This window comes from Tachypleus tridentatus, chromosome 6, assembly GCF_004210375.1.
Source record: "Tachypleus tridentatus isolate NWPU-2018 chromosome 6, ASM421037v1, whole genome shotgun sequence".
NCBI classification, from domain to species: domain Eukaryota; kingdom Metazoa; phylum Arthropoda; class Merostomata; order Xiphosura; family Limulidae; genus Tachypleus; species Tachypleus tridentatus.
In genome coordinates this window covers 42,932,162-42,957,743 of record NC_134830.1, presented here as the reverse complement: position 1 = coordinate 42,957,743, position 25,582 = coordinate 42,932,162, and the positions used below count along the sequence as shown (strand labels likewise).

Genomic DNA, 25,582 nt, shown 5'->3' with positions numbered 1-25,582 from the left:
AGAGGGTGTGAACTAACTGCAAAGCAATTCCAGGTCCAGTAGAGAACTAAGCTATTCAGTATAAATATTGCAATTTGAGTACTTCTTAGCTTCTATGTGATCCAGAGCAAGAGAAATAGCATACAGTTCTGCAGCGAACACAGAAGTTGTAGAGGGGATTCTGCACACAACAATCAAACTACAACAAATTATAGCAGAGCCCACACAGTCATCTGATTTTGAACCATCTGTATAAATAGGAGTGGAAGGATGGTTGGAAAGATGTTCAGCAAATAACAGACAGTATTTCCTTTTCTAAGATGACTTAAAGCAGGTCACATTTGAGGACTGTAAGAAGCCAGGGTGAGATGGGCTGACCAGTGAATACAGCAATGTTATCCAAGGACACCTGGACACAAAAGCCAAAAGGAGCAATGGCAGATTGTCTATTCTGAAAAAGCATGGCCCACCGAGGAAAGAAAACACAATCCCAGGTGGGTTGCTTTAGTAAGGAACAAAGTTTTAGGAATGCATTGAGCAGCTGCCTGTATAATACAGTCAGTTACTGCTGCTACATAGTCATATATTGATGGCTTACAAATGATGGCAGGATCAAGTTCTGTGAGACCAGTGAAAGAGGGCCAATGTGCTTGATCCAGCTTCCACCGAGACACACAGATCAGGTGGCATCAACCATGGCCAGTATCTCTTAAAATTATAGGAAAATGATCATTGCCTTGTCGACTATTGTCAACCCTCCATGAAAAGTGGGAGAATGGTGAAGGGGATCAAACTGAGAGATCAAAAGCATTAAAGGACTGACTAGATGCATGAAAATAAGTATAAGAACCACTACTGAATAGAGAAAGGTTGTGATCAGAGAGCATACACTAAGGAGACCCCCTTTAGTCCCTTCTGAATTAAAAAGGGAGACATCTGCTCTGAAGGTTTGTCTGAAAGAGAATGTAGTATAAGAAAATGAGGTACAACAGGTGTTACAGATGTTGAAGATTGTTGCTCAGAATCTTCAAGACATGGTCGCTTACCTTGGGACTGTTTTTACACTATTGTGTTTCAGTTTTTATTTGGAGGATCCATGATAAAAAAGGAATATTTCGGTGTCCACTGATGGAGCCCTATGAGGGGGCAAACTACAATGTCAAACAAGGACACTGCAGCAATGCCAGGGTTTTGTGAGCACTATACTCAAACACCAGCATCAGATATAATGTCCAGAACACCTGCTGAGAACATCCAACACTGGTACTTGGTTGACCTTAGCCCAAGTGGACCAGCTGACTGACCCAAGGGGAGGCCACCCAATGGCCACCCGTCTACAGGAATTCAAGGCCAAAGTGGTGTGTTAGTGTCGTACCCCTTAATCACCAAGATCCTCTTCTCCCCTTCAGGGGTCAACCAACATGATAAACACGTGGGTGGATGTTTAGATCCCAGAGGAGGTAAAATGAAAGAACAGAACCTTCCCTGAGAGATCCTCTCACCATGTACAGGAATACACACCAAGGGGTAATCATGTGATAAATTGAAAGAATATTCTATACCACTTTCACAAACACTACTTTTGGTTAGTACAGACTAAAGGAATGACCACGTATTTACCTTTCTATACAAGATATGATATACAAAGATTCCAATATTAATAAAAATATATTGCATTTATATTTATCTACAGCAAGAGTATGAGTTAAGAATGGTTTTCTTTTAAAAATAAATGCACTAAAAATATTTTTGAAGCTCATAATAATATACATTTTGTTCTTTGACACATTAAGACAATAATTTACTTTTACAAATGAGAGGAATTCATAAGCCTTATCTTTCGCTATGCAAAAAATAAGCAAAGACTGCACTATAATGTGCACCTTAAACTTTCCTGACTTACATTAAAACCAACTATACACCAATTAAGAAAGAAAGGAGATATTTACATGATATTAGCCAGTACATGAATTGTAAATAGCGAGTCTGAAATTATCTTGATAGTATTTTCTGTATTTATATAAAATGTTTGGTTAATATGCAATTTAGTACCATTACTGAGGGTTTTTTCTCAAATTATTATTTTTCTCTTAAAAAATAGCAAATACTGATTAGTTACTTATGGTAAAGAAAAAAACATTATGGTAACTGTACTCTTGCCTTCCACTATGACAAAGAAATATGTGGATAAAAAAACAAAAGTAACTTTCACATTTATCCTACTTATAGTGGCATGTGTACATATAATAGTGACAGACAATAATGGACCTCATGGTCTATCTCAGCTGTTCCAAACACAACTTTTATAAATGAAAAAAAACAACCAAAAAACTTAAAAGCTAGTCCTTCACATTCATACAGTTGTTAAGCTTTCTCTTAAAAAAAAAACTCGCTTATATTTACTGCCTTTACAATATCTAAAGATAACCTATCTTAACTAAAGATCACTCCTACCTTGCCAATATTTGTCCCCTAGTCTTACTATTCTACTATGAAAAACGATGTATCAACACTATCAAATCCATCCCTTATAATTCTTCTTTTTTTTTTTAAGAGAGAACAGTTTTAAAATTTTTAATTTCTCCTTGAATGAAAAACCCTTCACTCTCAGCACCATTTAAGTAAACATCCTCTGAACCATTTCAAATTCAATGTTCCTCGCAAATTAAGGAACCCATGACTAAAAACAATACTCAAAATGTGGTTTAAAATCAGTGGCCTATCCAATGAAATATTAGCCCCTTTATACTTATATTCAATATTTCTGTATATACAACCTAAAATTCTATTTTCCCAACCACTAGCAACAGCTTGGAAGGCTTAAGAGACTGATCAACTATTACACCAAGATCCCTTTCTTTCATGACATTTTTAACATTTATTCCCATTCAAAATATATTTATAATTCCAATTATGATAATCCATATGCATTATCTTGCAATTATTATAATTAATGCCCATTTACTATTTATTTGCCAAACTCATTAAATGATCTAAGTCCTTTTGTAATTAAGCAGCATCTTCTTCACAGCTAGCAACATCCAAGAACTTAATATCATTTTCAAATTTAAGTAATGTATTCAATAATTAGAAAAGTGCATAATAATTGTGTTTAAACCACAGTATGTTTGCCTTATATCTAACCAATGGCTCATTTCACTCAATCCAAAACTGCTCAGACTGGCTAAAATGTAACAAAGACAGTAGTAGTTGGAATGCTATATAAGCTATCAATGTCTAAGAACAAGTGTTATTGATTGTAATTATATTTATTACTTAAGCCAATTAAAACTTTGCTCTGATAGTTATAACTTATGTTATAGTGAATGTTCCTGAAGTTGTAAAGCAAAATATTGAGAGTCGATTTAAAAAAATTACATCTGATGTTATAAGGCCATTTATTACTAGACTTTAAAACTATATAGAGACTTATTGTTATTGTTTCACTTGACAATAATATTTGTAATTAGTTAAGTGTTCTTAACAAGAAGAGTGTTTAAACAATGAATTATGTTAAATTGCTTGTAACAACAAATAAAAATTAATGCTTAGAAATGGAAAAGCAAATATAGATATGAAATATAGTTACTATAACACAAGCTAATGAATGATGACTAACAAAATAACAGAATACTGATTAAACAAAAAGTCTCAGGTGAAATACGTAAAGAAAAAACAGTTCATATAACTTGATATTTATCAATGTTTTCTTACAAAATAGAAATTATAAGTTTGAGATTGTTGGAATCAAACACACTGTTCCAGTCAAAACAATCTTCAGATGTAAAGCTGAGAGTCCTTTTGCCCGTCCAGCACATCAGTGTTGGTATCTTCCCAAATAGAAACAGAAATGTTTCAAGAAGGAGATGGCAACCATATTCCCTCTTATCATCCATTATATACAGACCAAATATCTAATTCTTCCTAGCAACAACCATAGCAATAGTACATTCCTACAAGGAATGAAATACTATGAAATTAACTTCATCAGAGTTCTTGGTTCATCAAATTTTAGCCATGTGAAAAGAACACAAATAAACACCAAATGTTTGTTCACTCCTCTTCAAGAGCAAAAACAGTGTGATGGTGATGTCACCAGTTGTATTGATGAAACTGTAGTAATCCATACAAAAGTTACAGTTCATGGTTATTCCAGAAAAGTTTGAAGGACATTTTTCCAAACAAGAGACCAAAGTCTAACCAAAAGCTTAAAAATCTTTTTTTAGAAACCTTATATCTTGTCTTCTATTTCAATCCATGTGCTTCTAAATGGAAAGATAACTGTAAAGGGCAATTGGAAATCACACTAACCAATGGTTGGTTTACAGACAGCACATCATCTGGTACACACAAACGAGCTCAAATCAAGCCTAAGGAATCTATTTTTAATTTCAATTGAAATTAACAGTTAATACTTTCAAATTGATTTTTGCTTAAGTAAGTTAATATTAACTGACTAACATATCTGGATATTGCTGATGTTATTCAAGAGGGAATATATTAGCAGTACAATCTCTATGACTGCTTCCTTGGAGTTCATGAATGCTCCATGTGCAAAATTGAAACAAAAATGGAATACTGAGTTTTAAAACACAAAATGAATTATTCAAATTTCACATTGTACTTAACAGTAGCTTATTTTTATTAACATATTCAACATTTATAATAAATGCAAAATGGCTCGTTTGGGTTGAGAAAAATTTTTTAAGTAGAGGAGTGAATAATATTTTGACCTTCTTCAGTCATCGTCAGGTTTAAAAAGAAAGAGAGAGGTAACTGACCAGAAGCTGACCACATGTTTGAAAGTGGTTGTGTAATGAGTGTTGGAACATACTGCTGCATACCATATACTCCCGACATCAGCAGAAAAATAACCAACATTTGGCAAAAACTAGTAACAAAATATGACATTCCAGTTAATACCAAATTTATTCAAAAACCAGGCACAAAACTGAGGTCTATACTATGTAAAAACTACACTGACAAACATCACACCAACATTATTTATAAAATACAATGTGATAACTGCCACGACTTCTATATTGGAGAAACAAGTAGAAAAATGGAAACCAGATTTAAAGAACATAGAAAGTCACCTTCACTCGTTTTTGAACACTGTAAGTCAAATAAACACAACATAACCATAGAAAACACTCAAATACTAAAAGAAACAAACAAAGAAATGCAAAAATTTAAGAAGCCTTACTTATACAACAACTTAAGCCCAAAATAAACCAATACAAAGGAACACCTTTATATCTATATTAAAATATAATATAATAAATAATAATTAAAAAATAATAATATAAAATTGTATATTCAACATCTAAGCCTGCCCTCTACATTACGACACTCATTACACAACCCCTTTCAAACATGTGGTCAGCTTCTGGTCAATTACCTCTCTCTTTCTTTGTGAACCTGACGATGACCAAAGAAGGTCGAAACGTTGTTCACTCCTCTAGGTAAAACAATTTTCTCAACCCAAACGAGCTGTTTTTGCATATATATTTCTCTACAAGTTGGTTTTCTCGACATCACTGATTTGTAATAAATGTTTACAGAAGAAATAAAATTGTGTAAATTATGTAATCTAAATAAAAACAAACAACTTCTTTTTCTTCCATTTGTTGTTCAAAGATTAATTTGAAAAGTTAATGAAACCCCAAGTAGGCTTCTCAAATCACATCTGTTTAAATAATTACACATGTTAGTACAATTGATAAACTTATTTATTGTCATATGAACAAAGTATTGATTAACACTCCTACGAAAAGTGGGGCCTAATAGGCCCCAGAGCAACTTGAAAGGTTATTAATATTAGGCTAATAATTTTGTATTTAAATGAAATTGCCATTTAAATCCATTAATGAATGGATTAACGAGATTCCCACTGTCCCTATCTACTATCTAGCGAAACCACAGCCAGGGGAACAGGCTTGGAAAAATCAGAACTAGAAACATCTTTTCAAAGGAGTGTTAAACAGTTACAACAGGTACATCAACTATAGTAAATAATCTCATAAGCTAGGAAAAACAAAGACTAACATAACGTTTTGGGACAACAAGCAATCATGTAGGTTGTCCCATTCTCTAAACTAAATCTATAAAATGAATAGACTAAGAAATTTTCAAGCTTTCTTTTAAACCTAATTAAATTTACTGCCTCTACAACATCTGAACACAACCAATTCCATGGGCCTACCAAACTGTTATAAAAATAAAATTGTCTTAGTTGATTATGACTCTTATCCTGCCAAAATTTATACTTGTGTTCCCTAGTCCAACTATTCTCACTGTTAAATATGAAAAAGATGATTCACCAGCACTATTCCCTTTAAAATCTTAACCACCTTAATTAGACCCCTAACTCTTCTTTTTTCTCAAGAGAAAACATCCTACTCAACATTCTAGTAACCTTTCTTCAAACTCTTTCCAACAATTTAATATCATTCCTAAGGTAAGGAGTTAAAGACTAAACATGATGAAATTATAAACTCTTTATACCTGTATTCAATATGTCTGCAAATACAACCTAACATTCTGTTTGCCCTACCACTAGCAACAACATATTGTGTAAGTGGTTTTAGACTGATCAACCATTACATCAAAATCCCTTTCTTTCATGGCACTTAAGGTTATTCCCATGTAAATTATACTCATAATTCAAATTGTGACATCACACATGTATTGCTTTGTATTTATTACAATTAAAACTCATTTGCCATTAACTTACTCAACTCACTATCTGATATAAATCATTTTCTAAATCAACAGTATTCTTTTAATAAATAAAAACACCCAAGATCTTAATATTATCTACAAATTTTAGTAATTTATTAACTATTCCTCCATCTGTGCCATTGATGTAAATAAAAAAAGCAAAGATTCTAAGACTGAGCCTTGAGTTACCCCTCTTATTACACTAATCCAAATAGATTGAACTCCATTTGTAGCAACCCTCTACCTTCTGTCCAGTTAGTTAACTTTTCTCCCATACCTTTACACAGTAGCATTTTCAAAAGCATGATTTTCTCTTAGTCAAACCATGTTGACCACCCAATAAAATTCTAAACTTTGTTAAACAGCTTTGAAAAAAACATCTTTCATCAGACTCTCCAAAACATTTTTAAGAACTGATATAAGACTGATGGGCCAATAATCAGTGGGACAGTTTTTATCACCTCCCTTAAAATGAGTAGTGACATTAGCTTCCAATCTTTTGATACCTGCCCACTACTTAAGGACTTACAAAAAATAATAGCAAGTTGTTCACATGTCCAATCCTTCTCAGTAATATAGTGATTATTCTGTTTTAGAATGTGAAAGTAGGATTTACAGCAAGTACAACAATACACACTAAAAGTTACAAAGTAGCAATAAATGAATTTATATATAACAAGATATTAAATATATAATTTTACATTATTAAGCCTAATGCTGCTAGAACATCTTTTAGTTTCACTTTTATTTTCAGATTCGTTACCTTAAAACTAACTCTGTACTTATTTCTCATTATTTCTAATATTCTATGATTGCAGCTGGTAGGCAGATCTAAAGACTATACTTGCACTTTGTAAATTATAAATTACTGAGCATAAGACAACCTCAGTAGGCGTATCTAAAAGACAACTACTCATAGTATACACAGTGGTAAAGTTGCAACTTCCAAGGTTACTTCCTGTAAAATATTTAATGTAAGTTTTAGTTTAATATCACGAATGAATAATACTAATTTATCTTCACAGTAAATTAAGCATACATGTTAACTAAACTTACTTGTATCATTCAAATCCACTCCCGTAAGTTAATTTAGCACAGAAAAACAAATACGCAACGTCGTTAAAAACCAAAAACAAACCCCAGTTAGTACAAGTTGTAGTCGGAAGTTGAAGTCTTTGTGACGTCAATTTATACTCTACACACCATGAATCAAGAACCACTTGATGATATTATTCTTCAAAATAATCAAATTTGCCGATGAAGTTCGTTCTCAAGATCACAGTCTCGATTACTTTTCACTCTTATTATTATAAACAATCTAAATGACCGCAAAAATAGTTGTTTTTTTAAGGGTATAGATGCTCAATTTATTTGGGTAATTAGAAAGTAAAAACTATAAGAAACAAGGCTGGCAGAAATCCTGAATATTATTAAATGAAGTTCTTTAAATACATTACTGTTATGATTCTAGTAGGGATTTTGAGGGGCGATACAGAAAAACTAATATTTAACGGTTATGGAATGGTTGAGTTTTTAAATTGTACGTTTTCTTGGATATATAAATCACTAGCTACAAACTTTTCTTTGAAAATACTTGAATAGTGAGCAGCTGTAAGAGATTAGAATCTGGCTGATGTTAATCTTTCTCTCAACGGCGGTAATAAAATCTGTACCGATAACTATACATCTATTTTTCTTGCATGAGCGGTGAGAAGTTTGTTTTGTTTTTGAATTTCGCACAAAGCTACTCGAGGGCTATCTGCGGTAGCCGTCCCTAATTTAGCAGTGTAAAACTAGAGGGAAGGCAGCTAGTCATCACCACCCATCGCCAACACCTGGGCTACTCTTTTACCGACGAATAGTTGGATTGATCGTAACATTATAACGCCCCCATGCCTAAATGGGCAAGCATGTTTGGTGCCACGAACTCGCGAACCTCAGATTACAAGTCGAACGCCTTAACCCACCTAGCCACGCCGGACCACGATGATAAGAGTTTTTGAAAGTCTAAGTTGTTTATGATTTTCAAAGATATTATTGGTGCTTCATTTTAGTTCGTACTTAATATTGAGAAAGATGAGACTAGGACACAAAAGTATAAATTTTACCATGGTAGTAGTCATCTTTAGCTAATACAATTTTATTTCTGTAAAGGGTGGTTGGCCTTTAGAATGTGCTTCATTTAAATGTGATAGATGCAATTAATTAATGGACCTTAAGCGAAGACTTGATAAATATTTTAGTGACATGGGTTAAATATGAGTATTTTGTCTTTACTTTAAATATTGATATTGTAAATGGGACGGCTTAGATGGACTAACATATTCCTATGTTGTCCTTAAAGTATATATATATATATACGTATTAATATGAACCATGACGAAAGTCCATTGTGTAAATTCACGTGTATAGTGGCATCATTACTATTAATAGAAACTCAATAAGTAATGGTCCAGCATGGTCAGGTGGTTAAGACACTAGTCTCGTCACCGCGAGTTCGAATTCCTGTCACACCAAACATGCTCGCCCTTTCAGCCGTGGGGGCGTTATAAATGGCCGGTCAATCCCACTATTCGTTGGTAAAAGAGTAGCTCAAGAGTTGGTGGTGATCACTATCTGCCTTCCCTCTTGTCTTACACTGATAAATTAGGGACAGCTAGCACAGATAGCCCTCGAGTAGCTTTGCGCAAAGATCAAAACAAACCAAACCTATTAGTAACAATACCTTATTAATTTGATTTATTGCTTTAATTAAGGTTTCAAGCACTCTTGAATCTTATGTTACTTTTAATATTATCTATATGTTTGTATAAAAAGGTGAAAGAAATATACAGGCTTATTGAATATTATTTGTTCCATTTCTTTTATGTGTTTAAATTTATCTCGAAAATATCAATGAAATAACATAGGACTTCTATACAAGTAATATTTAGTTAATGTTCAACAAAGAAAAAACAATTATTTAAAATAGTTTTTCAAGAAATTTGTGCAGAAAATCATTTTGATAGCAGATGGTCTGTTGGTTAATTATCACTAAACACAAAATGCACAATGTGGTATCTGTACTATTCCCACCACGAATATCGAAACCTGGTTTTTAGCGTTTTAAACATGGAGATTTACCACTAATCTCTGGCGACTTTGGAAAAGGACAGTAGGTACTTGAAAAAGTAACAAAAATAAAATATGTTAACAATTAAAGATAAAAAATATTTTGTTCATTAAAAGTGTGAGGGTCGCTTTAACTGTCTATATTAGTTAATGACTGCCTAGTAGACTAGGAGCGAATTTTGCACTAGAAGGAGACCAGACAGAGAATAATGTTGTTGCAATTGATATACCACATTGGTATGTCACACTAAAGTGCTACTGGTGTTTCTCTCAGTCCTAGGTTACCGACATCAGTGTTCATTCCCATAATGCACAAAGATGTCATTTGTCTCGAATAGTTCCGCAAGGCTACACATGAACTGTCTGAGTTAACGTTTCTTAAGTTCGAATTTATCTGAGTTAACGTTTCTTAAAGTTTGAATTTATAGCCTAGCTCAGCCCTGCGTAAAATTAATAAACGAACAAATAAACCTAATCTAGATGGCCGATCAGTTTCTCGATATCTCTGTCTTTATGTGGATTACTGAGAAGATTTACCCGGTCAGATGATACGATATCAGGAGATAAGTTTGTCATTTTTCGTGTAAGATCAATTTATGCGCTTGAGACTCAAAATGGTAGAGTAAAATATATCATAGGTAAAAAAGCCATATGTTTTAGACGTCGGTACAATGCCTCCGTACAGGTCTTTCCATCACTACCTCGATATTAGTGTGACTTCACTCTATAAGGATATGACATAAAAATAGGGCCAAAATAGTGAAAGCATATTCAAAAATATTTATGGTATGTAACCACCTGCATTAGAGGATGGACTAAAATTTACGACAGCCTACATGAAAGACAATAGATTACTTGACAAATACATGTAGAAATACTTGAAAAAACACCTCAATATAATGATGGTAGAAAATTTTAAACATTCATATACGTCACTAGAATGCTGAACTTTTACTGTGACTACTAGGTCCATCTCCCCCTTCAAAAACAGCTAATTTTTCATGTAATATATTTGACTCCGGACTTACATGAAAAAAAAAACAACAAAACATTACTAATATATTTTTGATAGAGTTATTCCCTGTATCAACATATTATAAGTCCTAAATGCACTACTTGTTACCACCAAAAACCAATTTGTAAAGCACGTAAACGATCCATCTGAGAACATAACCTTCCGAAATATATTTGATTGTTGCTTCCTCAAAATGCAAACAATTCGAAACTAGGTACTCAGAATTATAACACAATTACATCAAAATACTGATATATCAAAGAACTCCGTAAAAGTGTAACCAAATGGACTTTACAAACCAGCCAAATATTACCGTAAAAAAAGCAAATAACAGAAACTTACAAACTTTTTTTCTTTCTTCTTTTATATGTCATTTCTCCTTTAAATGCTTTAAAAACACGTTTCATTGAGTAATGTAATAATTACGATCAACATGTGATTGACTTTCCAATAAACGTGAGAATAACTTTTGTAAAATTATATCTCCTAGGGATGCCTACAATCCCAAGTTATTGTGTGGATAACATTGTCATCTTTGTGATGTATTACAAACTGTTTGAACCTCTTTTTACACCTAAGTAATAAATTATGGGCTAAACAACAACTATACTCTTGTGACGAAATATTCGTACAAGAAAACTGAAATTACCAATAGAATAAGCAAACATAGCTCGAATTCATCTCTTCCGTCATAGCCTTGAGAAGGGTCTTTAACATCCAGTATAATTTATATAATCTCCTTCTTGCAATTATCTCCTACTGTATCATAAATTTATAAGGAAAACTGACAACTCTTAAAAAACTTTCCAATACCTCATTTCTATACCTTGGTGTCAAAATTCTATCTTGGATGAATTAAGAGGGCTTCATGTTCCTGAACATTCTTGAAGAGAATTCCATTACCCAAAAAACTTCCAATTTCTGACTTAAATTTTATAGAGTTCTCGCTCTTGTTTGGTTCTCTAATATTTGTTTTACCTATTCTTAACTCCAACAGTTAGTCAACAGTCACACAGAATTAGATGTTGACTAGAAAGCTGATGATATTACAAACATTTGTGTGAATAAAAAAACTGTTTGATCGTGTTTGTTTCCCTTTACTCTCTATGAGCAGTTTAGTTACTGTTAACAATTCTGGACCTAGTTTTTGGGAAACGTTTCTCTCGTCTTCCAGACATCATTGAATCTTAATACTATAGGCTCGTACATTATTTTAAGCCAGAAACGTATAGATATATGTACTTGATATTCAGTAAGCTTCAACATTATTTTGAAATGAATTTTTCAGTATTATTCTCCACACATTTGTTCTGTGAAATGCCTTTCATAACTCCTACATCATTAATGGTAGATTTTTAGTTTAAATTTACCACACTACAATTTATATTAATATGAGAAATATGATGCTCACGTTACTGCTTAATTCATTCTACATCTAGTTTAAGAAGAGAATACTAAAAATTCAGTATTATAGTCAGTAGAACTAAATCAATATCAATATATGTCAGTATAAATCGATAAAATAAACAAAATAGGTTGCATCAACAAACTACCTCGAAAAATGTGAGAAACGAGATCATATACGTTAAAGGTTCTTCAAATTAATCAACAATGGACCTGATATTAGATTGTATTTAAGTAATATTATTTATTCAGTGGTAATTTATAAACTTCACTGATCACATATTACTAGTTACAGCCTGTAAAACATGAGTACCTTTCAAAGTCAAAGTGCTAAAAATTAGAGTCTGATTGAATCAGTTCGAAAGAGTTACTACTTGTTAGTCCATTGCTTCAATGGTTTCTTTTTGAGAATGTGTAGTCCAGCACAGTCCTGGCCGAATGACATCAGTCATTTTCCTGGAACAGTCTGGTATGATTGTGCCACTGTTGGACTTCAAGTTATTGGTATATTATAATGTCAGTATTATAAATAACACCACCATTTTAGTGGGTAGCAATAATACCTGTGAGTACTATAGTTTTGAATCTGTTATTTTATTCTACTGAGGATTTTTGATGTAGAATCCAATAAAATGAAAATAGAAGTGATGAACACAGTTTATGTTGATTATCTGAAGAGTTACAACAAAGTTACCTGTAACAATATCAGTTGTAGAATAAAAAGAACCATTTTCTTAAAACAGTTTCTTCTCATTCTTTATTGTAAGACAACGTGCTTAGAATATGGAAACCATGATTAATTAAAATAAATAATTCGCCATTCATATTTAAAAAAAGTTTTGATGTTCTTTATAGAGTAAAACTAAAATTTATGATAATTTTAAGTAGCTTGCATTGCTAAAGTATAACTGAGTAAGTAATGTACAGACACAAACACACACATAAATACATTTTATTAACTGTAATAAAAGTTTCAAACTATAAATATCTAATTGTTTAACATAAACATTGTTTAAATGTTTCGTTAAAGCAAAGTCTGACAGTTACAAAAAGTATTAACCATCATTCTTCGAGTTTTAAGTAGTTTATTTCAGGTCCTGAGGGCTTTATGGCAGCTGAAATTGTATCCACTCATTAGAAGCTCAACAAAAACTTGTGTAAGTCACAAAACTGTTGCACTTGTTTATTGGCTCCACAAACGTCATTATCGTCAAAACATAACACGAAATACACATGGAAACACTTAAGACAATTGTTACTGCAATTATATTAAACAATTAAGAGCATCATAAGAACATGTAAACCTTTTTCTGAAAGTCCACTTTATGACTACATTATTACACCGAATCAGTACAAATTGAGACAAGTTAAAAGGATAAAATTTAGGTTTTGCCCTGATAAAAGCCTAAGTTCAGTACTAATAAAAATAAAGTATAATTCCACAATGACATAAACAGTAATTCAAACATCTTGTAAAAAATGTTTTTTTTCTTAAATTCTTAAATGTTAAAGTTCTGTAGTATTCTCTTCTTCATCTAACAACTAGTAAATCATCTTTCCAGGTAGGTAGCTTCATGGTCATAACAATTTGAATTCTTTAGTCCAGTGTGCTTGAGGGTCATGGCTGCTGTGGTGGTTGTCCAGCCAATGTACAGGATCGACAGCAAAATTGGCCGTAGTAACGATTACTACAATACCGAACCTTGACGATTATATCACAGTTAGCAAAAAAAGGACTGTCCGTACATTCGGGAGAAGTTAGTGACTCTGTAATAGAAACAAGTAAAACTAAGATTAATTATTTATTTAAATAAAGAAACACAGCTCTACAGGGTTATTGCTAAGGGATGGAAGGATGCAACAGATGTACTTGCACAAACCCTCCTAGACACAGAAACTCCAAGGTGAAACAAGTTACTGCCACTTATTCTCTCACATCTTCCAGAGACAAAAGTTTGTAATATATATTTTGAAAATTAATCCATAAGAAACAATTGCAAGTAGGCATAGCGTATTTTGTTCATTGATAAGGGCTCGTCGCAAGCTATAAATATTGGTCTAAAAAGTATATAACTTTTGATATGAATAACCATATCAAAAATTCTAATTGTTTTAGTTACGATATTTCAACTCGACGTTTAATCCTGATTTGATATATTGATGAAATATACATGGAAATAGTTAAAATGGTTGTTAAAAGAGCCACAGATTTTGTTTTTACGCCAAGATCCCCAAATTTCTAGCAACAGACCTGCAGTTGTATATAGTATAGTTGGTTCAGTACGTTATATAAAAGCATTTTCGATTGTAACCTCTTCGTTACACTCCATGTCTCCACGACCGGTTATACTCTATCAGACAGCGGTGCATTTCTACAATAGTTCTCCAGCGAAATTTCCAATACTAAAAGTTCCGTCGTAATACAGTTGTGCTCAAAACAAACCATGTCTACCATTTGGTTTTCATAATCCATTTAGTATACGAATATGACTGCTTCCATCACAGAAATCCACAGTTACTGTGTCGAGTGACTTAACCGCTATGTCTACCTATGGGTTAACAAGAATTCTCGTTTTATTCCCCACCTGTTTGAGTCGTACAACGGTTGGAGGGGATGCCTGATCTTGAAGAACTAATACCCTGATGACTCCGTTTTTGGACAGATATATATATTTATTTATTATTATAACGCGCATAGTTGCCTCGTGCATGTGGATGAATGGATTTTATTACTGAATGTATGAATAATTTGTGTCCGAAAGGATTTTTACATGCCATTTCCAAAGAATGATATCGTTGGCGTAACACTCCTTAATTAATACCAAGTAGTCTTAAAATGTAGTTATGATACAAACCATTCCACCAAGACCTTTAATCGGCTGGGGTTGTCATTTATTGATTTGCACGTTCAAAATCGTTTTAATATAAAATACTGAACTTTATATGCAATAAATTCGAAAATGTATCAGAAAAAATAATACATGCACTTTAATCAAAAACGTAATAAATATAATGAGAGAAACTCGTCATTGATAGTATAGAGCACATCAGCTAACAGAAGCAACAACAATCTTAACTGTATAGGTCATGTCAGCTCATAGGGGCAAAAAACATTTTAATTACATAAACCACACTAGCTTTCTGGAATTGTGAAATCTTCCACTTACTACAGAACCACTAGAGTAGGACAACTTTATGAAACAGACAAGTCGGATATGCTTCAAGGATTTCTGCTGTCGCTATGCGACCAGCTTTGGCTGATGAAAGTGTGCCAGTGAGGCCTTGGACTCTCACTGTCTACAGTTGTTTATTACTCTCCTGGATAACTGGTTTAACATATATAAGAGCCAATTGTCAATTTGTGTGTGTGCAACGCCAAGTTTATGGGTCGTTTTAAAATTCCTTTTTCTTCATTTTTTGCAAAGTTATATTTTCAGGGAACGGCAAAGCTAGTATGGAAGTATTTATTATGACAAGTACGTTCCGTATGTCCCCCGTTTTGAAGAAAATTAAATAAACATCAACATTCAAAAATCAGGATTAAACAAAAAATGTTCATCCGTGATGACGAGAAAACCCACTTGTAGAGAAAATTATATATGTAAAAACAGCTGGTATGTGAACCTAACGATGACCGAAGAAGGTCAAAACGTTGTTCGCTCCTCTACATAGTGCTTTCTCTACTCATACCAGTCGTTTTTACATAAATAAAAAATGTTCAGTTTCGAAACTATTCAATCATATTAAAATTTTAGTAGTTTACTCTTAATTAAGAATATTTGTTTACAGATTTTAATACTTTCAATGACTTGACTTTTTTCAATTAAATTATAGTCTTTCTTTAGAACTAGGCATGGCCAGGTGGTTAAGGCGCTCGACTCGTAATCCGAGGATCGCGGGTTCGAATCCCAGGCGTACCAAACATGCTCGCCCTCTCGTAATTCCACTATTCGTAAGTAAAAAAGTAACCCAAGAGTTGGCTGCGGGTGGTGATGACCAGCTGCCTTCCCTCTAGTCTTACACTGCTAAATTAGGGACGCCTAGCGTAGATAGCTTTGCGCGAAATTCAAAACAAACAAATCCTTTAGAACTTACACAGTATTATTTATATCCATAGGCATTAACATCTCGAAAAATTAACTATCAGTCATTCTGAATGAACCAATATTTTATAATTCACAAGCACTTTAACATCTAAAGAAGACACTACTTCTAAAATGTGCAACAATTAACACAGTTTATCACCTTTTACATGAAGCAAAGTGCAATATTACCTGTAATGAAAATATCGTACCTTCAACTTTAAGAATCACCGAAGATATGGCTTCACTCTGGTAATCAGCAGCAACGCAGGTGTATTCTCCACTGTCGCTGAGTTGGGCTGAGTGTATTACCAGCGTGTTGTTAATCAGAATTTTGTGGTAAGAATTATTGCTTAACGGAAAGGCATCGTTGCCAAAATACCAGGCAACAATCGGGTTTTGAGATCCGTTGACTTTACAGTCGATTTGGAAACGAGAACCAACAGTGGGGTTTCGAGTCTCGAAGCTAACTTCTACATTTAATTTTGCTGGAAAAATATTTTAAAAAAGTAACGAACCTTAATTCTAAGATTACATTTATAACATAATAATAAAATACCTTAAGTTGCCAGAGTTCTTTGTAAGGCTTAATATCAAGATATTTTTGTAATATCCTAAAGTTTAAATTGTCTATGATAAGTAGGATAAATGTAACTTTGAACATATTTACAAATATCAAAATCTAAAAAGTCAAAACGAAAACCTACATATAATGGGAGTTTTAATTTTTTAATGTATTTATGTACATGAAATGTAAGTGTTCGGATTTCTAAGGAAAATAACATAATATGCAATAACTGTTAATCAAACTCCAGTTATTTTATAAACACTTAATTCTTATAAAAGTCCAATAAAAGGTAGAATACAACTCTGCAACTGGCTTATGATAAATAAACGTTTAAGTTCTAGTTCGTTTATTTGTATCTGCGTGTTTGTAAAATCTTAACCTAAATTCACAACACATAAAAGAGCTCATGAAATCGCCATGTTGGAAGTATATATATATATATACCTTTTTTACCGTATTATACAGAAATCATCAACTCAAGAACGAATTGTTTTGTTTAATAATATTTTAAATGTTAAACTGCATTTTATTGTATTTGCCGCTTAAGATTTACCTGGATCTTTCTTTACCATAAGATCTAATGCTGGCATTGAGAGTAGATTTTGTTTCGCCACTTGGACCACGTGTGTCCCTCCATACGTATATCTGTGATGAAAAAAGTCACACTAACCTCTTAGTATAGGGTCAACGCATATTTTAGAGCATCCATCGAAACAACACTTCATATGACCATTGCAGTCTGCATCGTCATGACAATGGTTCCAGCATTCTGGTCTTGAAATAGTGACTGGCTGGTCGGCCATGAAATCCTGGGTCAGTGAACATCTCCCAGGTTTGGCCACTAATTTTGTAATTAGTTACAAGCAAAACATGATAAAATATATATTAGCTTTAAAAAAAGTGTAATATTATACATTTTTGCTTAACATATTACAAAGTATTAAGAGCATAAAAACTCTTTGCTGAATTTGTAAATAACTATTGTCAGAATTATGTAATTAAAAATCTCACTCGAAATCAACGAAAATAGTTGTAAATATGCATCATTCTTTGTTGACATATTGAAGATAACTTTAATGTCATGCTTATTACAAATAGAAGGACAAACTTTCAGACAACTAAACGTTACCTACTTCTTAAAGGTGAATTTTCAACAAATTTAATAATTACCTTAGAAACTGTACTTTGGTTAGGTATAATTCCTGTGTGGTTGCCATATTTTTAAACACTTTAGTTTTTGAGCAAAAAATGAAAAAAAAATATGCGGGTCCTCGAATTCAAGTTCCTCTCGGTCGTTTGGCTGTTTCCTTGACGTTTTACAACTATGACGTAATAGTTGCCAAACAAGCTTCGTTGTGCGCCGACAATTTTGTTCCTTTCAGTTCTAGTGTTTTTTGTAAATCTATCGGTGCTTTTTTTGGATTACATACTTTGTGAAACTATTTTTTGTCTTGATATTGCTACTTTATGTTTGTTTCATGATAACATGATTTACTGCGTTGCTTATGGTTTGTGAAAACGGTTCGGCATCGGGCAAAAGCTTCTTTTCATTTCCGTGCAAGGAGAAGGAACCGGCAAGGTGGCGACAGTGGGTGCGGATGATCAATAGGAAGAACTGGATTCCTTCACACCATGAAAAGCTTTGTCATGATCACTTTGAACGCTCATGTTTTGTGTCGGATCCCACTGTTCTGAATTCCGTGGGTTTCAAGCCAGGCAGGTTGAGACTAAAAAAACCATCAGCAGTAGGCAGGATCGTCCCCACCATCTTTCCTCGTGTAAAGCTGAGGACTGATCTCAGCCTGCAGCGTACATGTTCCACCCATCTGAAGCCATCCCTTGCCATCTCGAAAAGAACAAACGACAACAAACGAACTCTCTCCTGGTTGGCATCTGCTCGCATAAACCACACCTACACCTTGCACAAACATACGGAATATGTCATATAAATTATACATTTATGGTAAATATTAAATTAACTATTTAGACTGCTACATCTAATTTGATTTTATAGACAGAATTATGACGTATAATTGAAATTCATTTTGTTACGAGTCATAAATACCCAGTACAATGATTGTGGAAGGGCCGAGTATTAGTTACCATAGTCGGCAAAGTATAAACAAATAAAACCCAGTCTGTGATATAAATAATTTATAAACACCAGGCAGGTTTCGAGGTGCTTAAAATTGCACGTGAAATAATACAGACCATATTTGTTGTCATGACTTAGACTTATCATTCTTCCACTGGAGGTATGACCGACTCGCAACCGGCCTGGGCGCTATCAGTATCACTCACAGTTCCGCTACTCTCACTCGTGGAACTGTGCTCATCACTAGAACTTGTCAGATCTGTGTCAAAAGTAACTGTTCTAGATTCGTTCATAGTAGGTTCGAATTGATATGGCGCTACTCGACACTGTTCAGAACACAAAGTCAAAACAAACTCTGCCTCTGTTTCTCTGTATGCACTAGCCATGTTTATTTACATTCAACGTGCTGGCGTTGGCGGTTTGTTTGGCAACTATTACGTCACAGTACCTTTCCTAGCGGCAAACGTAAAAACTAAAACGTTCGGATTTCCGCTCGGAAAGGGCTCTTTCTGCACCAAGTTCTATGTTTCATTTAACAGCACATACTTTTTATAAAAAATGTGAACCTGCAAAATTAATCAGTATGAGTAGTTCTTTTGACTGCAAAGTTTTCTTTTTCTGTAAAATTCACCTTTAAACTGACATATAACAAGGGGGAACAACTGTTGCTTCATGGATAACACAGTCAAGCAAATAATTATATAATAAATCATAATATCGTTTGTCATAATAATAAAAAGGCATACTTTTCCTATAATACAGTGACGTAGGAAGCAGAGGCCATGGTGCCTGTACCAACCTTTCAATCTGTTTTAGTAAAAATGCATCGAAGTTAGGAAAATTATTCTCAGGTAAATGCAGGAGCTTCCAATGCCATAAAGCGACTCCTGGATTCTGACCGCAATTCTTGCATCAATAACATAGATTCCTTCGATCTGTTCTGTTAAATAAACTTTGAGCCCCAATTTTAAAGTGCCTCCTATACCGACCCGGCATGGCCAAGCGTGTTAAGGCGTGCGACTCGTAATCTGAGGGTCGCGGGTTCGCATCCCCTACGCGCCAAACATGCTCGCCCTTTCAGCCGTGGGGGCGTTATAATGTGACGGTCAATCCCAATATTCGTTGGTAAAAGAGTAGCACAAGAGTTGGCGGTGGGTGGTGATGACTAGCTGCCTTCCCTCTAGTCTTACACTGCTAAATTAGAGACGGCTAGCACAGATAACCCTCGAGTAGCTTTGTGCGAAATTCTAAAAAACAAACAAACAAACAAAGCCTCCTATATCTCTGGTAGAGGAAGATTGTAAAACATATTCTCAACTACGCAAGGATTTCAGAAACACAATGAAGAGGATATGAACCGATAATCAGTACCTGGAATTAAATCTCGAGAAGTAAAAACAACACTCGATGATGTAAACTGATACAACTGCATAGTATTAAGTTGTATATTATGCAAGGAAATCAACATAGCGAAATTACTTGTCTGTTTTTAGTCAGGAAGAAAGATACACAATGGGCTATCAAAACCCAGTTTTTAGCGTTATTAGTTCGCAACCTTGTTTTTGTGACATTGGATGGTGGAGTAATGACATCACAGAATAATGAAAAATTCTAGTTGGAAGCTAAAACTTTCGTAAATCAGTAGTTATAAAACAACCCCCACCCATTCCCAGTGGTACAACAGTATGTCTTCGGACTTTAAGATGATGGAAACCGACTTTCGTTAACCTTGGTGAGCAGAGCATTATGTAGCTTTGTGATTAACTTCAAACAAACTATAAAAATAAATATCTGATGAAAATATATTAGTATCGTAAAATAAACCCATATGTCGTATATAGATTATAAAGGGTTTAAAAAAGGCCTAGTGGGTTATAAACACAATAAAATTCAGACCGAAATGCGAGACAAATAAATCATTCATTGTTATGTATTTGCTAAACGACTTACCTTCTCGACACTTTGGCATGTGTCGAGTTTGGTTGTATGTTAATTGATACGTCTCCACGACACATCGCTGTCCACTGGGACAATTGTGAGGCTGAGTAATAAAATAGACTTCTTTATTAAACTGAACGTTATGACACACAAACAACTAAAAAAATCAAACTCAATTAGTATTTTTGTTTCCGACTGAATGTTCCTTTCTAACGAAGCTTATACGAGGTTATTTGGTACTTTTTATGGTACTTGTTAAAGTGAAGAATGATTTGTTGGAATACAACTTTAAACATTTGTTTTGAATGTATGTCATATATATCTCGATTTTTTTTATATATTGATATTACAAACCTAATAAACGGTTTAAGTTACTCAAAAATAATGTTCTTTTAAGAGTTATCTTTTATAACACTTTGCACAAATGCTAATCTAAACGTGCTTTTTAGTCAATGCTGTATGTTTCGTTTTAGTGTTTGTTTGTTTTAGAATTTCGCACAAAGCTACTCGAGGGCTATCTGTGCTAGCCATCCCTAATTTAGCAGTGTAAGACTAGAGGAAGGCAGCTAGTCATCACCACCCACCGCCAACTCTTGGGCTACTCTTTTATCAATGTAAAATGGGATTGACCGTCACATTATAACGCCCCCACGGCTGGGAGGGCGAGCATGTTTGGCGCGACGCGGGCGCGAACCCACGGATTACGAGTCGCGCTCCTTACGCGCTTGGCCATGCCGGGCCTGGTTTTAGTGTCTCTGAGAGTTATTTTTGTTCAGGTGGGTACGATCTAATAATATAAAGTGACGGACTATAAATCGCAGGATTCATTGTTCAAGTTTTGTTTTCGTAAAGCCCCCCGCTAGTACAGCGGTATGTCTCCGGATTTACAACGCTAAAATCAGGGGTTCGATTCCCCTCGGTGGGCTGAGCAGATAACCCTTTGTGGCTTTGCTATAAGAAAAACACACAAACATGTTTCCGTAAAAATCAATTTCGCGATTTGGAGCCGTGGGTATGCTATAACGATAACAGCGACGCCCCCATCACACTATTCGATAAGACAATTGTTGGTGTGAGTACTATTAATTAGGGACGGTTATGCGTACGTAACTATTTTGTACAGTTGAGTGGAAATTCTAATACAAAAAAAGAAAATGGTTGTGTGTTTTTTGCCGCACAAAATAATTTCTCAGGAACGAAATGTAATATACGTGATTGAGCTTATCTGACGTTAAAATAAAAGAAAAGAGATTGTGTGATTTTTGCCGCACAAAATAATTTCTCAGGAACGAAATGTAATATACGTGATTGAACTTATTTGACGTTAAAATAAAAGAAAAGAGATTGTGTGATTTTTGCCGCACAAAATAATTTCTCAGGAACGAAATGTAATATACGTGATTGAACTTATCTGACGTTAAAATAAAAGAAAAGAGATTGTGTGATTTTTGCCGCACAAAATAATTTTTCAGCAACGAAATGTAATATACGTGATTGAACTTATCTGACGTTAAAATAAAAGAAAAGAGATTGTGTGATTTTTGCCGCACAAAATAATTTCTCAGGAACGAAATGTAATATACGTGATTGAACTTATCTGACGTTAAAATAAAAGAAAAGAGATTGTGTGATTTTTGCCGCACAAAATAATTTCTCAGGAACGAAATGTAATATACGTGATTGAGCTTATCTGACGTTGTCGATAAGCACTTGGGTCGAAACCTGTTGGTCTCGGGTTACAATCTTTTGCCCACCAAACATTCTCAACATTTCATGGAGGCTTTATAATGTGACAGCCAGTCCCATTATGCGTTGACAAAAAGAGTAGCCCGAATGTTGACGGTGCGTGTTGATGACCAGCTGTTCTCCCTCTAGTGTTTCACTGTTAAGTTAGGGACGGCTAGCGCAGATAGCCTTCATGTAGCTTTGGGCGAAATCTGAACCAGAGATACTACAGTTTCAGTATGAGCCATACTTACGAAGTGACACTTGACTGACCTAGTCAACTACAATACTTCTATCCATCCTGACCAGTGGCTTTAATAGCGTTTAACTTCCAAAACTCACCCCCCTCCCCAACTCTCTCCCGTTTACAGAAATCCGGTACTTTTTCTCTAGAAAATAAATACTGAAGGTAGCTCAAACTCAAGAGCAATGGGTGGAGGGCCACCACCCTCTTTCCTGAGTAAGTGTTAGAGTCAGTGAGTTCGCATGATTTGAAACGTTTTCTTAAAAAAACATTTCCCTAAATAAAATCCCATATTAACCCCTGAACAAATGATAACCTTAAAACGTAAAATGCGAACAAGGGTTGGGACACTACAGCCAACATTCTAAATATGCAGAAAATGATCCATATTTCGTACAAGGTAATAGTGTATACGAGGGCTGTTCAAAAAATACGCGGACTGTTTGAATTGCGCGGCTCCAGTTGGTTCCAGGGGAATCCGCTTGGTGTCGCTAGGTTCGCACAGATCAGCTGATTACGACGCCATTTTCCGATTGCAGATATCTTCATTTGTGTATTAGATACGCGGTTTTAAGTAAAGTGCGATTTTTTCGTTTGGCGGATTTCAGAATGAATGACCTGAAGGAGCAACGACTTGCTGTGAAATTTTGTGTTAAACTTGGAAAATCTGCAACTGAAACTTTTGCTATGCTTAACACGGCTTACGGTGATGTTGTTATGAAGCGTACGGCATATTTCAAGTGGCATGAACGTTTTAAGGATGGTCGACAGTCCATTGAAGATGATGAGCTCAACTGACGAGCCACACGTCGACAAAATCAACACCCTGGTGCGGGCAAATCGACGTCTGGCTGTCAGGGAGCTTGCTGAAGAGTGTGGGATATCAGTTGGATCTTGTTACGAAATTTTGACCGAAAAATTGAAGATGCACCGCGTTGCTGCGAAATTCAGCCCTCAGAACACGTGAGTTTTTGGCCAAACACTCGATCACTGTTCTTCTCCACTCCCCCCTACTCACCTGACCTTGCTCCTTGCGATTTTTTCTTGTTCCCAAACTCAAAAGACCCTTGAAAGGAAGAAGATTTGAGACGATTCCCGAGATTAAGGCAAATGCGATGAAGGAGCTGGAGGACATTACAAAAGAAGCGTACCAGGACTGTTTCAACAAGTGGAAACACCGTTAGGATAAGTGTGTGCGTTGGGGAGGAGAGTACTTTGAAGGGGTCCCAGACCTGTAACTTTTAAATAAAGTACATTTTGTTTTACGACGTCAGTCCGCGTATTTTGTGAACAGACCTCGTATGTAGATGAAATGCACTGTTACCTAACATGACAAACTTGGTTGTGTGGGCCACATTTGAAATAACCGTCAACCCATCCTTTCACAGTTAGTATAGAAAACATCTACAGTGTTGTTCATGATGTCAGAACTTCGTAAAAAATACACTTATCATTCTTAGGTAAAGGCTACATACAGTAATGGTTATCTCATAAAACCTATTCCAGATACTTGTGTAACTTGGCATAAATATTCCACTTCAAGCTATAACTGGCGTCGGAAATGTGTGGATTACAGAATACCGTACTAGGACCATTTCTTGTGTTTGTTTGAAAAAAAAACGTCCTTAACTCATCAGCCAGTTAAACTTACAACAAGAAATAGAACTCAGCCAGTTTTATAACCAGCATAAATATTATAGTGTATAAAGACTTTTAAAAGTGTGTCGACTCATGTATTTGTGGTTATTTTCATGTCCATGTTTGAAAGATTGCTCTACATGACACTCCCGGAATCTCTTGTATTGTGGTTAATTATAGCTATCTATTGATTGTCAGTGTAGCTGTGATAACACCACATATGTATAATGTTTGATGACAGTGTTTTAGGTTATTAAGAAGTTGCCTACTCAGCAGATAGTATATTATATTACAAGTCTCTTGACCATTATGGTGACGGTGAACACACAGTGAAAGTTTTAAAGTTTATCTGGAAACGACCCTCTATGCAAGTAATATCAATATATACACTTATAAGGAGTACAACCCTAAAATTATTTATTGTGTAGTATTATTCTAGCGTTGCACTCACTTTAATTGTATGTGTATGTATATATATATCAGGTCGTCCCATAAGTAAAGTCCGAACATTTAATACAGAAAGTGCATCATCATTTCTGTCTTTGTAGAAGACTTTAATGACTAAAATATGCAGTAGGATGTGTATAAGAATGTTCAGACAAATGAAAGAAACTCACCCACCTCCACTTTTTCAGATCATTAATTAAATAAACCTTTATGAAGATGGATGTGTCTGAGGAACACATTAGGCACATTATGCTTTATGTGTTTAAAAAAGGCAACAGTGCAGCAGAAACTACACGAAACATTCAAGGTGTTTATGGTGCGGAGTTTCTCAATGAAAAAAAATGTCGAAAATGGTTTCAGAAGTTCAGATCAGGTAACGATAGGTGATGCACTACATTTAGGTCATCCTGTTTAGTTTAATGATGACTTGCTGCTGGCTACATTTGATGAAGACTGTGCTGTAACAGTTGAAGAACTAGCACAAGAGCTTAATTCAACCAATTCAACAGTTCACCGTCATTTGCAACAGCTTGGAAAGGTGTCAAAACTTGTAAAATGGGTCCTTCATGATTTGACAAAAGTCAATCTTAGAGCAAGAGTGGAGATTTACACT

General features: G+C 34.6%; 2 protein-coding genes across 3 annotated transcripts in view; both read right to left on the bottom strand.

Moving 5' to 3' along the window:
• Positions 1–7,881, bottom strand: part of LOC143252340 (synaptosomal-associated protein 25-like) — a 50,526-nt gene extending 42,645 nt beyond the window's left edge. The window contains exon 1 of the mRNA XM_076504318.1: positions 7,759–7,881. The gene's annotated coding sequence lies outside the window, so the exon portion shown is untranslated. The remainder of the gene's footprint in view (positions 1–7,758) is intronic.
• A 5,287-nt stretch (positions 7,882–13,168) lies between these two features.
• The window catches only part of LOC143252338 (papilin-like), a 91,661-nt gene continuing 79,247 nt past the window's right edge, over positions 13,169–25,582 (bottom strand). For both annotated transcript variants that reach the window (XM_076504314.1, XM_076504315.1), the window contains exons 27-30: positions 20,928–21,018; positions 17,553–17,723; positions 16,527–16,802; positions 13,169–13,999 (exon numbers count right to left, since the gene is read on the bottom strand). In XM_076504314.1, coding sequence (XP_076360429.1) covers positions 13,851–13,999; positions 16,527–16,802; positions 17,553–17,723; positions 20,928–21,018 — 687 coding nt within the window. In that variant the 3' untranslated portion in view covers positions 13,169–13,850. The remainder of the gene's footprint in view (positions 14,000–16,526; positions 16,803–17,552; positions 17,724–20,927; positions 21,019–25,582) is intronic.